The sequence below is a fragment of the Staurois parvus genome, unplaced genomic scaffold (genome assembly GCF_062004578.1).
Source record: "Staurois parvus isolate SC_StPar_1 unplaced genomic scaffold, SC_StPar_1.0 ptg001805l, whole genome shotgun sequence".
In the NCBI taxonomy this organism is placed as follows: Eukaryota; Metazoa; Chordata; class Amphibia; order Anura; family Ranidae; genus Staurois; species Staurois parvus.
The window spans coordinates 85636-97974 of NW_028319601.1; the positions used below are offsets into that span (position 1 = coordinate 85636).

At 42.9% G+C, this 12339-nt stretch overlaps 1 protein-coding gene across 1 annotated transcript in view; it reads right to left on the minus strand.

Annotated features, from left to right (window-relative positions):
• ICE2 (interactor of little elongation complex ELL subunit 2) overlaps positions 1-12339 on the minus strand; it is a gene marked incomplete at its 3' end in the record, with an annotated part of 111479 nt that overhangs the window by 85061 nt on the left and 14079 nt on the right. Inside the window, exon 2 of the mRNA XM_089663923.1 lies at positions 11528-11632. Coding sequence (XP_089520049.1) covers positions 11528-11632 — 105 coding nt within the window. The remainder of the gene's footprint in view (positions 1-11527; positions 11633-12339) is intronic.

Here is a 12339-nt window from a genome sequence, read left to right on the forward strand (position 1 = left end):
ACGCTGCATACTGCACCCACAGATATCTGTTCCTTCCCTATCCCACAGTGAGTACAGAGGTAGGGAGGTTCTGTGGGAGCGGATGGTGCTGTCACATCAGCCGTGCTTCTGTGTTTATAAGAGACAGTAAATATGGGTGTGTGCAGGGCCAGTGTCGGAGGTGGTGGAATGGCGTTCCACCATGATCCGGATGAAAAAAAAGCCCTGATCACAACTAGGTCTTATTTTTGGTGTAGGTGTTAGACTTTAGCAATTCCCAAAAATAGTACTAGGTCTTATTTTTGGGGTAGGTCTTATTTTAGGGGAAACAGGGTATATGGTAGTGTATTATTTATTGCAGCGATCCACTGTGGAAATATAGGTGGCAGTGCTCGAAGCCAAGTACAGGCAATCAATAATCTGGCCATAAAGAGGGTTTCTTGTAAGAAAATAGTTTGAAATTTGTCGGTTTCTGAACTAAGGAGAAGACCAAGTAAGCATTGCTTAGGGCATAATGTAAGAGGGGAGCCCATTTTATCATGAAGGAACCAAACCACCTGAATCCAGTAACCCTGGATAAGAGGACAAGACCATATGAGATGAAAAAATGTGCCATCGGAAACCCCACATCTAAGACAGAGTAGACTGTATTGGGGTCTGTGTCTAGATAACAAATAGGCATTAAATAGGTTCTATGTAGTATGTATAGCTGGGTGAGGTGATGCGACACTTTCGGAGGCCAATTTGCTTGAGGACAATACCTCTTCCCACAGCTCATCATCCAGCTCCCCAACGTCCACCTACCATCGTGTTTTAAGTCGATATACCAATGTCGATGCAAAGGGCAGAAGAAGGGCATTGTAAAATGCGGATGTAAGTTTTTTGGACTCTGTACCCAGAATCACATCCATAAGGCACATGGAGTCCAGCTGCGGGATGGAGTCACCAAATTGAGCATGGAGCACGTGACGAAGCTGGAGATAGCAGAAGCGCATAAAGTTGGGGAGGTCAAATTCCGACTTAAGATCTTGAAAGGGCTTCATACCAGCACTGGTGAACACCTGAGAAACATACAAAATCCCTCTATTGATCCAGAGATGAAATTCGGGAACGGTAAGCAATTCAGGGAGGTCCAGGTTGTCCCACAATGGGGTGTGGGCATGTATGCAGGGAACCTGCAACTTACTGGAGGCCATCGACCAGCTCTCCCAGTGGTGGTACAGCAATCCTCTGCGGCCACCCATAATTGAGGGGTCCCTCATGCCCTTTAGTAAAAGTTGAAAGGGGTGAGTAGCCCAAGAGAAGGCTGGAACACACATCAAGGCAAGATATCGGTCTTTATCCCCTTTGCCTAAGTGGAAAAAATGAGACAATTGGGCAACTAAGTAATAGAGGCTAAAATCTGGAAGCGCTGCCCCCCCCCCAGGTGCGTGGGATTTATTAAGAGCACGCCAAGACAGTTTATGTCTCATATTGCCTCACGCAATAGAGCTGAACATTGAATCAAGGGATTTAAAAATGCGCAACAATAAATATACCAGTGCATGACAAAAGAATATAAAGAAGTTTAGGTAGGAGCACCATCAAATTAATACGCCCCATAACCCCTAAAGGAAGATGAGCCCAGGCCTGTAATTTGGATTTCAGCACAGGGTACAGAAGTTCCAGGTTAAGTCGAAGATAATCCTTGGCTACGCGAGAAACCACAATCCTAAGATAAGTAATAGTGTTGACTCTAAATAGAGGGAGATAGGCCTGTTCTTCAGTAGGAGCACCAATGTCCAGATGGAGAATCTGGAACTTCCCCCAGTTTATTCTGAGAGCGGAAAAGCATCCAATAGTGGTCTATGAGGTCAAGAGTGGCCCTAAGAGCATATCATCTGTATATACAGTAAGCTCACCATTTTGCTAAGTTGACCAGAGCACAGACCTTGAATATCGGTGTGCATTCAAAGAGCTATGGCTAGGGGTTCCACCACCAGAGCATACAACAAGGGGGAAAGAGGACATCCCTGGTGCGTGCCTCTGGAAAAAGGAAAGGAATCAGACGCCCGCCAACCAGAACCCTGGCTGTAGGAGCATGATAAAGTAATCAGAGCCATTTAAGGAATTTGGGCCCAAATCCAAAACATTCCGAGTCGAAAGCCTTAGCAGCATCAAGTGAAACAACAACTCTGGAACCCATATGGTCATGGGATGCCTGCAGGTTCATAAAGAGCCTCTGTAGATTAAATGTCGTGTTTTTGGCTAGCATGAACCCGACCTGATCCAGGTGTATTAAATGTAAAATTATTTTGTTTAAGGGCAGGGCCAGGGTCTTAGCCAAGATCTTAATATTGAGTTGGAAGAGAGAGATGGGGCGGTATGACTCAGGAAGTAGGGGATCCTTACTGGGTTTAGGTATAAGAACTATTAATGCTTCTCCCATAGATTGAGGAAAAGAGGCTTTATAGATATGTTGGTACAATTTGTGTAGATGAGGGATAAGAGTGTCCTGGAAATAGGTGCAAAACTCCAATGGGAGTCCATCAGAAACTGGTGCTTTAGAGGGGGATAAGTGGGCTATGGCTTCAGTTATATCTTCGATGGAGATGGGGGCTTCCAATTTAGCAGTTTGACAGGGGGTAAGGGGAGGAAAAGGCATGGTTTGTAGAAAATTGAGAAGCTCAGTGTGAGAGCAAGTAACCGTGGAAGAATGAAGTGCAGAAAAGAAGTTGCGAAACTCCCTTGCCACTAGGTCTGTATCAGTGATATGGGTACCAGAGGCATCGAGCAGGGAAATCACAGTAGGGGGCCTAAGATCCAGATGTGCCAAGTATGCCAATAAGCGACCAGCTCATTCCCCACGTTCAAATATTCTCTATCTACTGAAAAAGATGTTTTGTTTGGCCTTCTCAAAAAGCAGGTGATTAACCAGCCGAGCCTGTAGTTTCATTAAGGATGTGGCCTCAGTTGAGGGGTTTTCCTGAAAAAGAGTGTTCTAAGTCTAGCAATCATTCCTCCGCCAGTTGCATAACCAGTCTGGATGTAGTCTTGTACCTAGAGATGTGGGATGCCAAAATGCTGCGGGCATGTGATTTAAAGGAGTCCCATACAATCCTGTAGTCGGCCGCCCCTCGTTATTGGTAAAGAAGAAGTCCCAATTGGTCTGCATGCCCTCCAAATCAGGAAGAACAGTCAACCAAAAGGGGTTCAGTTTCCACATATACATAGATAGGAAAGAGGATTGTCGAAGTGTCAGCCAATATGGGGAGTGGTCAGATAACACCCTAGGGGCAAAACCCGCCGCCTCCAAATTAGGCAAAAGTGATTTGGATACAAATATAAAATCTATGCGGGACATAGTAGAGTGGGAAGTGGAAAAGCAGGAGTAAGCTTTAATTGTGGGGTGCAGGTATCTCCAGGTGTCCACCAGTGCAAATTCTGTCAAAGGTTTACCAAATCTAGTAATTGAGATGGGGTATGGGCAGGGGGGTTGTAGTCCAATCTATCAAGACTGGGGTCTATAATCATATTAAAATCCCCCAATCACATTGTAGGAACTGTGGGGTGCTGTGCAATAAACACCAAGCCTTCAGTTAACACTGCAAACTGAAAGGTGGGGGGGATATAGTAGACCAATATCAACATTTCTATATTATTAAGGATTGCATGTAAAAAAAGAAACCTACCCTGAGGAGTGCAAAGTTAGGAGCTGAAAACAGATTGTCTTAGCAATTAGTATGGCAACACCTCGGGAGTTAGAGGTGTAAGGGGCTTGATAAAGCCACCCAATCCAGGGCTTTTTAAGGGCCAATTGGAGCTGGCCGGTGATATAGGTGTCCACAAGGACTGCCATGTCAACTTTCAGAGATTTTAAATGGGACAATACAGCAGTGCATTTAGGCTGTGCCTTCATGCCACGGACATTCCACGTCAAAAATTTGAGATTAACCATGACGAAATGGAAGACAGAGATGCATGCATACGGATCCACAAGAGCAGGCCACATATTAAAATAATATCACAGTGAAACATATAACCAAGAGGAGCAATCCGTATCCAAAAATCTAGAGCCATTATGGAGTACAATTTATCGCCCGTGAGTGGTAAGAGGAGCCACAAACTTTTCGTATAGAGGAGCTATAAAATTATCAGTGGGCAACATAACATTCTTCTTCTCGAGCTTGCAAACACAATACAATACTAACATGAACAAACTAAACAGGGAACAGAATAAATGATACACTCTGGACCAGCATGGAGATGACAGTAGGAGGTACTGATGACAGACGAAGTGCCACATTCCAGCTGGCCAGGGAAACCTTGCATAAGGTAAAATATAAAAAAAGGAACCCAAACCCATCTAAAAACAGACCTTGCAGAAAAAAACAGCAAAGCTAGGGAAACAGTGAGGGAGGTTCAATTACTAAAGGAGCGAACAACCCGCTGAGAAGTGGGTCACGGCCCAGAGTGTAAGATGCCCAAGTGGAAGGGAAAATAAAATGGAATAAAATTAGTAGAAAAGACAGAAAAGAAGGATAAGCGGAGGGGGGAGGGAGGGAAGGAGAAGGGCAGAAAAGGAGAAGGGACTGTAGAAAAGAATTAAATAAATAACTGAAGAGAAGAGAGCAGGTGAAGAGGATAGTACAGGAAATAAAATCAATGGACATCTGGGTGGGAGAGGCCCGAGACTCACAAGTAGGACAAAATTAAGGGGATTAGGAGCTGAGACCAGGAGGACAAATGGAGAGGAAAAAAATAAGAAAAGAAAATTGCAGGTGCAGCGTGATACACTCATGAGTCCCTGGAGTGGGAAGAAATGGAGCACAGTTCCAATAGATATCCCAGGAGATCAGGCCAGTGCAGGACCCGATGCCGCTCATTGATCCAGCCAGGTCAGTACCGATTCTGGATCTTCAAAAAAGTGGACCTTGTCATCACCCATAACACGAAGTCTGGAAGGGAATAGCATAGCGTGGGAAATATGATGGATCCGTAGTTGTCGGTTGGCTTCCACAAATTGCGTGCAGCATTTTTGCACCTCAGCCGAGAAGTCGGGAAACACCACAATCCTGATACTCTGGAAGGGAATGCTTACCTTTTTCCCTGATGAGGCGAAGGATGGTGTCACGATCACGGTAGTTCAGGAACTTGGCAATAAATGTACGTGGTGGTGCACCTTTTGGCGGAGGCCCAGAGGCCAGTGGTTGGGCCCACTTCACCACAAAGGTGGGGGAGAACGCTGTCTTGCCATAGGTAGTGGTAAGCAGTGATTCCAGGAAAGTAACTGGATCCGAGCCCTCTGCACCCTCGGGTAGACCAACAAATCTTAGATTGCACCTCTGAAGTCTATTTTTCATGTCGTCTTGCTTTTGCAGCACAGCGTGTAATTGGTGTTGCAGGCATTCAGTGGTAACCTGTAATGGCAGCAGGTCATCCTCCACATGGCTAAGGTGCACCCCCGCCTCCATGACCCACTCCCAGAGCTTTTGTAAGTCTTGCCGAATAAGAGATATATCAAACTTTACCTCTTCAATTTTGCAAGTTAGAGTGCTCTGGCCTCCAACACCTTGTTAGTATCAGCATTCACAGGTTCACCTGCAGAGGAAGCAACGGTGCCATCATCCCCCGTATTGTCTCTCTTTATGCGTAGGCAACTTTTTCCGTTGGGGACATGGTACGGGAGGGTAGAAGAGAGGCTAGCGGGCGTAACAGGTATAAGAGAGAGCAGGACATTGTGCAGGATCAGCAGAAACGGACGGAGCTCACAAAAATGCACCCTACGCCATGCTGCTCTAGCCCACGCCCCCCTCTTAACCTGTGTTTGATCGCATAATACATATAACGTCAAAGTGGTCTTTCTTCACCGGCGCCACATATAAGCTCTCTTTTGTACTGAAAGCTGTCACCAAAAGTGACATTTGGGAAATGGCTCCTGATCATGTGATCACTGTGATTAGTAGGGATGCACGAATACCTTTTTTTTTTTCCTTTAAAATCGGCGAGTATGAGTACTGATACATTTGGTGAAGTACTCACTGTTACCAAGTACCAATACTTTTACAAAATGATTGGGTGCAAACCGCACTGCAAAGAATACCATGGAGTGCAATTCCTGTCCAACTCACATGCAGTTTCTCCATAGCTCCTGTGTGAACCCAGGCTTGTCATAGTGATTTCAGCCTGGGTTTACACAGGAAAGGTGGCAGAAACCACATGCAATTCGGACAGGAATCTCACCGCATTCCTCTTCAACTTGCAATGCCTATCTTTGCAGTGCGATTTGCACCCATTCATTTTGTATGGACGCAAATTGCACCGCAAATTATCGGTTTTAGGTATTGGGAGCATTTTCACAAGTATGAGAACCCGAGAGAATACTCAGTATCGGAACCGATACTGGTATGGGTGCATTCCTAGTGATCAGCCCATCACAGTGATTACTACTTTGAAAACCCAAGTTCTATTTCTTCTCTGTGCTCTGTGCAATGGTTTTGCACAGAGCAGCCTTGGTCCTTCTCTTCTTGGGTCCCCCACTGGCGCACCTGGCTCCTCCTCCCTACTGAGTGCCCACCATAGGAAGCTGCTTCCTGTGGGAACTCGTGTGGGCTTGCTTCCGAGCTGCGCTGTTTGCGTCTTCTCAAGACACACAGCCTGGCTCGGCCTTGCCTAGAGATGGGAAAGCCTGGAGAAAAAAAAAAAAATGAAAAACTGGGGGAAGGACACCAGAAACAAAATTGTAGACCTGCACCAGGCTGGGAAAACTGAATTTGCAATAGGCAAGCAGATTGGTGTGAACACATCAACTGTGGGAGCAATAATTAGAAAATGGAAGACATACAAGACCACTGATAATCTCCCTAGATCTGGGGCTCCATGCAAGATCTCACCCCGTGGGGTCAAAATGATCACAAGAACGGTGAGAAAAAATCCCAGGAGCACATAGAAGGACCTAGTGAATGACCTGCAGAGAGCTGGGACCAATGTAACAAAGGCTACCATCGGTAACACACTAAGCCGCCAGGGACTCAGATCCTGCAGTGCCAGACGTGTCCCCCTGCTTAAGCCAGTACATGTCCGGGCCCATCTGAAGTTTGCTAGAGAGCATTTGGATGATCCAGAAGAGGATTGGGAGAATGCCATATGGTCAGATGAAACCAAAATAGAACTGTTTGGTAGAAACACAACTCGTCGTGTTTGGAGGAGAGAGAATGCTGAGTTGCATCCAAAGAACACCATACCTACTGTGAAGCATGAGGGTGGCAATAGCATGCTTTGGGGCTGTTTTCCGCAAAGGGACCAGGACGACTGATCCATGTACAGGACAAAATGAATGGGGCCATGTATCGTGAGATTTTGAGTGCAAACCTCCTTCCATCAGCAAGGGCATTGAAGATGAAACGTGGCTGGGTCTTCCAACATGACAATGATCCCAAACATACCGCCCGGGGAACGAAGGAGTGGCTTTGTAAGAAGCATTTCAAGGTTCTGGAGTGGCCTAGCCAGTCTCCAGATCTCAACCCCATAGAAAACCTTTGGAGGGAGTTGAAAGTCTGTGTTGCCCAGCGACAGCCCCAAAACATCACTGCTCTAGAGGAGATCTGCATGGAGGAATGGGCCAACATACCAGCAACAGTGTGTGCCAACCTTGTGAAGACTTACAGGAAATGTTTGACCTCTGTCATTGCCAACAAAGGATATATAACAAAGTATTGAGATGAACTTTTGATATTGACCAAATACTTATTTTCCACCATAATTTGCAAATAAATTCTTTCCAAATCAGCCAATGTGATTGTCTGGATTTTTTTTCTCATTTTGTCTCTCATAGTTGAGGTCTACCTATGATGCCAATTACAGGCCTCTCTCATCTTTTTAAGTGGGAGAACTTGCACAATTGGTGGCTGACTAAATACTTTTTTTCCCCACTGTATATACACACACATATACACAGTTAGGTCCATATATATTTGGACACAGGCACAATTTTAGTTTTTTTTTCAGGTATTTACCAAAACATATTCAGGCTATAATTATATAATGGATATGGGCTGAAAGTGCACACTCTCAGGTTTAATTTGAGGGTATGTATATCCAAATTGGAGGAAGGGTTTAGGAATTACAGTTCTTAAGAGTAGCCACCCCCCCTTTTTCAAGGGACCAAAAGAATTTGGACAGTTGAATCAAAAGCTGTTTCATGGCCAGGTCAGGGCTACTCCTTCGTTATTTCTTCATAAATTAAGCAGGTAAAAGGTCTGGAGTTGATTCTAAGTGTGGTATTTGCATTTGGAATCTATTGCTGTGAACCTACATCATGCATTCAAAGGAGCTGTTCATGCAAGTGAAACAGGCCATTGTAAGGCTTCAAGTGGCCAAATCAACAGTTTGGTACATTCTGAGGAAAGAAGAACGCACTGATGAGCTCAGCAACATAAAAAGGCATGGACCTCCACAGAAGAAAACAGTGGTAGATGATCACAGGATCCTCTCTATTGTAAAGAAAAAACAATTCACAACATCCAGACAAGTGAAGGACACTCTCCAGGAGGTGGGCATATCATTGTCAAAGTCTACAATTAAGAGAAGACTTCACAAGAGCAAATACAGAGGGTTCACCACAAGGTGCAAACCATTCATAAGCCTGAAGAATAGAAAAGCCAGTATAGACTTTGCCAAAAAACATCTAAAAAAGCCAGACCAGTTCTGGAAAAGCATTCTTTGGACAGATGAAACTAAGAGTAATCTGTACCAGAATGACTGGAAGAAAAAAAATGTGGAAAAGGCTTGGAACAGCTCATGATCCAAAGCACACGTCATCTGTAAAACCTATAAATACCACCAAAATAAAGCTTTATCGGTCTAAAAAAAATGCCAAAAAATTCATATGGGTAGTCTTCCATGACCGCGCAATTGTCATTCAAAGTGCGATAGCGTTGAAAGCTGAAAATTGGCCTGGACAAGAAGGGGGTAAAAGTGTCCGGACTCGAAGTGGTTAAACTAAGTAATGGGTTCTGGGAAGTGGAATAAAAAAAGTTTTGTTTTTTTTTAAACATAAAAGATAAACCTTTTGTTTTGGAGAGGCTGTGGAAGGGTTAGAGACTGCCAGCGTTTATTGTCTGGGTCCCTATGGCCTCCTTCACAAGGGGCAGGAAAAACAAATGAGTACAGATGCGTCCGGTCTAGTTCTGCACACATCTGCATGCAGAATTATTAAACTTAACTGGACCATTCAGACAGGCCATGCAGATCCTGCATTTTTACCACATGTATGCATGCAAGCATCTGTAAATGCATCTAAAAGCATTAAAACGCAATGGATATAACAATGTTTAAACTGATCTGTTTTTATGCCAGCAGGAAAAGCTTGGCCTTGTAGAAACACACATACCTGTGTAAATGAGGCTCATCTTGTCTGCCACAAGGACACAGATAAATAAAAACATCATTTTCGGCAAAGTGGGGAGGTGTTGGAACCTCTGACAATGTTTTTATTTTTTTTTTTATCAGTCACAACTTTAATGCCTGTTTCTTGTACAGGTGACACAGGACAGAAATAAAAACTGAAAGAAATGTTCATTCTTCCCCATTCTATTTTGGTGTTAGGCAATAAAGAGAAGTCTATAAACAGCAGCAAATCACCTGTCCCCAAATGAATTTGCGAATGTGTTTAATTACCTTGTTTTAGGTCAAAGAAGGTCTGGGAAAATTTGCAGAAGCCAGGTAGCCAAATACTGCTAACACACAGAGTGCTTCTAGATTTGTACAATGTACATTAAAGCGGAACTTCACTCTCAATCAACATGGACTATTTCTAATCCTTATACTGCTAGCATTAGTAAATAGATATAAAAACATATTATAGTTACTTGGTTTAACCTTTTTTGTTTGCATTCCTTCATTTACTTACTGGTTTCTATGCCTAGGCAAATGATGTCATATATCCCAGGTGTCTTTAGAAGGGGAGGGAGGATTCTCAGCTCAGCCAACGCCTGGGCTAAGGACATATGAATTCCAGGAAGTAACTGCTACATTAATCATCTGTCCTTACTCAAGATGGCCACTGCCAGAAATGCCAGGAGGTGTTTTTCAAAATGATTTCTCCACAAAATAAAGCATGGAGACATGGATGGGTGGAGGAGTTTGTTTTGAATTGTATATCATTTTTGGTTTGGGATGCAATGGAGTTCCACTTTAAAGTGTATTTATGATCAAAAATGAAAATCATATATTAATTTCTACACTGGATTTCAATTCTTTCCATCCTACTCCTATTTCACCTACTCCGCTTACTTAGTGAAGATCACCATACATTTAATTTTGTGACACATATTTACTATGCCCTGTGAATATGCACTGCCATGTCACACATTTCAGTCTGCCTTTTGAAATAGAGGTGATAATGAAGAGTTTCAGAAGTCAGTACAGGGATCACAGCTTACAAGCAGCAAGGTACGCAATACTTAAAAATGAACCAAAGGAATGAACAAAGAAGGAGCTGCAAAACATGTAGGGAATACAGGAAAGAGATAGCCAGCAGACAGACAGCACTCACAACATGAAAGGAGATTTATCAAGTAAACTTGTCAAAGGTAACTATTGTTTGCATGGTTATTACAATGCTGATGTTATAAAATTAAAGTGTATGCTGTGATTACAGATCTCCTTTAATTTGTCCTCCAATGAAAGTGACACCACAGTTTATTTGAAACTGAAGACAAATAGAATCCACAATGACTAATTAGATATCAATGTTTGTTGATTGGGTTTCTTGTAGTTGTATTGAATTATAAAGTTCATTTACTATACTTCATAGCACTTTACACTACAAACACAGTCTTTTTTATGTTAAAGTGAGCAAAGCAGGAGAGATGGCTGTGACCACTGTATGCACCAAAGATCTGATGGCTGAGACATATACAATACATTATTAAAAGTAATTACAGCAATTAGCTAAACATAAAAAATAATTCAAGGTGGAACTTTACTCAGAAAATTAAGTTCTGCTAGATCACTTCAGGCTGGCCCCTTTCACAGGTATAACTATGTAATAAATTAAAAATAAGTGTATGTCTCACCCTGCTATGCACATGCTCAGTTGCTCTCCATTTTTAGGCACTGCTGAATTTGTAAAGACCGATCTGCTGATAGCCTTAACACGGAATCAAACCCTCCTATTCTTTACAGACAAGGAAGCTGCATCTGTTTGATCTGCAACTGCCATGATGCTGTACATGTGATCAGTTATGACACCAGCCATCTGATGGTATGACAGTTTGGTTGACAGCAATCCTGACATTCCAGGAATTCAACTGTTTTTTGAAAAAATTAAATCAATGGGTTTAGTTCCTTTTTATGAGTTACTGCTGTTCAGGGGCTCTGGGCTTCAGCAAAATGGCAGCCTCCAGCAAGAAGAAGTAGAAAATGATGGAGACAATTTACGACACATACTAATTTGGTAACATAATTTTTAATGTGGAATGTATGTTATTTGCTAAAGAACATTATTATTTATCAAGCTGTTATAGCATATACATGTTATATGCACAGACAAAAAAAAATACTTTACTTGTTACAGAGAAGTAAAAGTTCGGCAACAGTGGGACCAAGAGAATATGTTTCATAAGACTCTCGGGTGAAAAAACTACTTCTGCCATTGCATGGTTCAATATCCCTGTAAAGAGAAAGAAAACATTTCAAACTGATATACAGAAGACTGAAGTCAGACAGTGTGACTAGGAGTGCATTAGCTGTGAGAGTTATTACTGGCAGTCCTAATATTCTACCAGATATGTCAGTGCTATTTTCTTTCACAAATGGTCTCCCATCTTCTGAATCTATGGTGTGTGAAGTATGGCAGTAATTGATCCCTGACAATATAACAAGGGGAAGCCACAGATTATGTGATTTTCTTTCCTTTTACCACGGGTTGCAGGAAAGAAAACGGCTCAATTCCCCTATCAACACAGTCGGCATTGATAGGGGAATCCCTCCTGTAGAGCCATTATGTTTTCCCAGCAAAGTGGGGAAGAACACAGTGATTACTGCTAGAGGCTCTAGCTATAGTATGTAAAAATCTGACATGTTGGTTGTACCCAAGTTGATCGCTGGATCATCTTGGGTACAATTAGCCTTGCCCATAGATGGATTGAACCTCAGCTAGTCCCTGCAGAACTGGCATAGATTTGAACCCTCTATGAATGGCTTACAGGGTCATTCTCAGACAAATAGGTAATAATCTTTCCGAATGAAGTTTCTGCAGTTATAATTAAAGGCTGACTATTAATATTACAGAATGCAGTACATCTGATCATGGCTGGTTCTCCTTAACCACTTTGTGTCCGAGGCAATTTCTGTAATTTTTCACACACAATAAAGTGA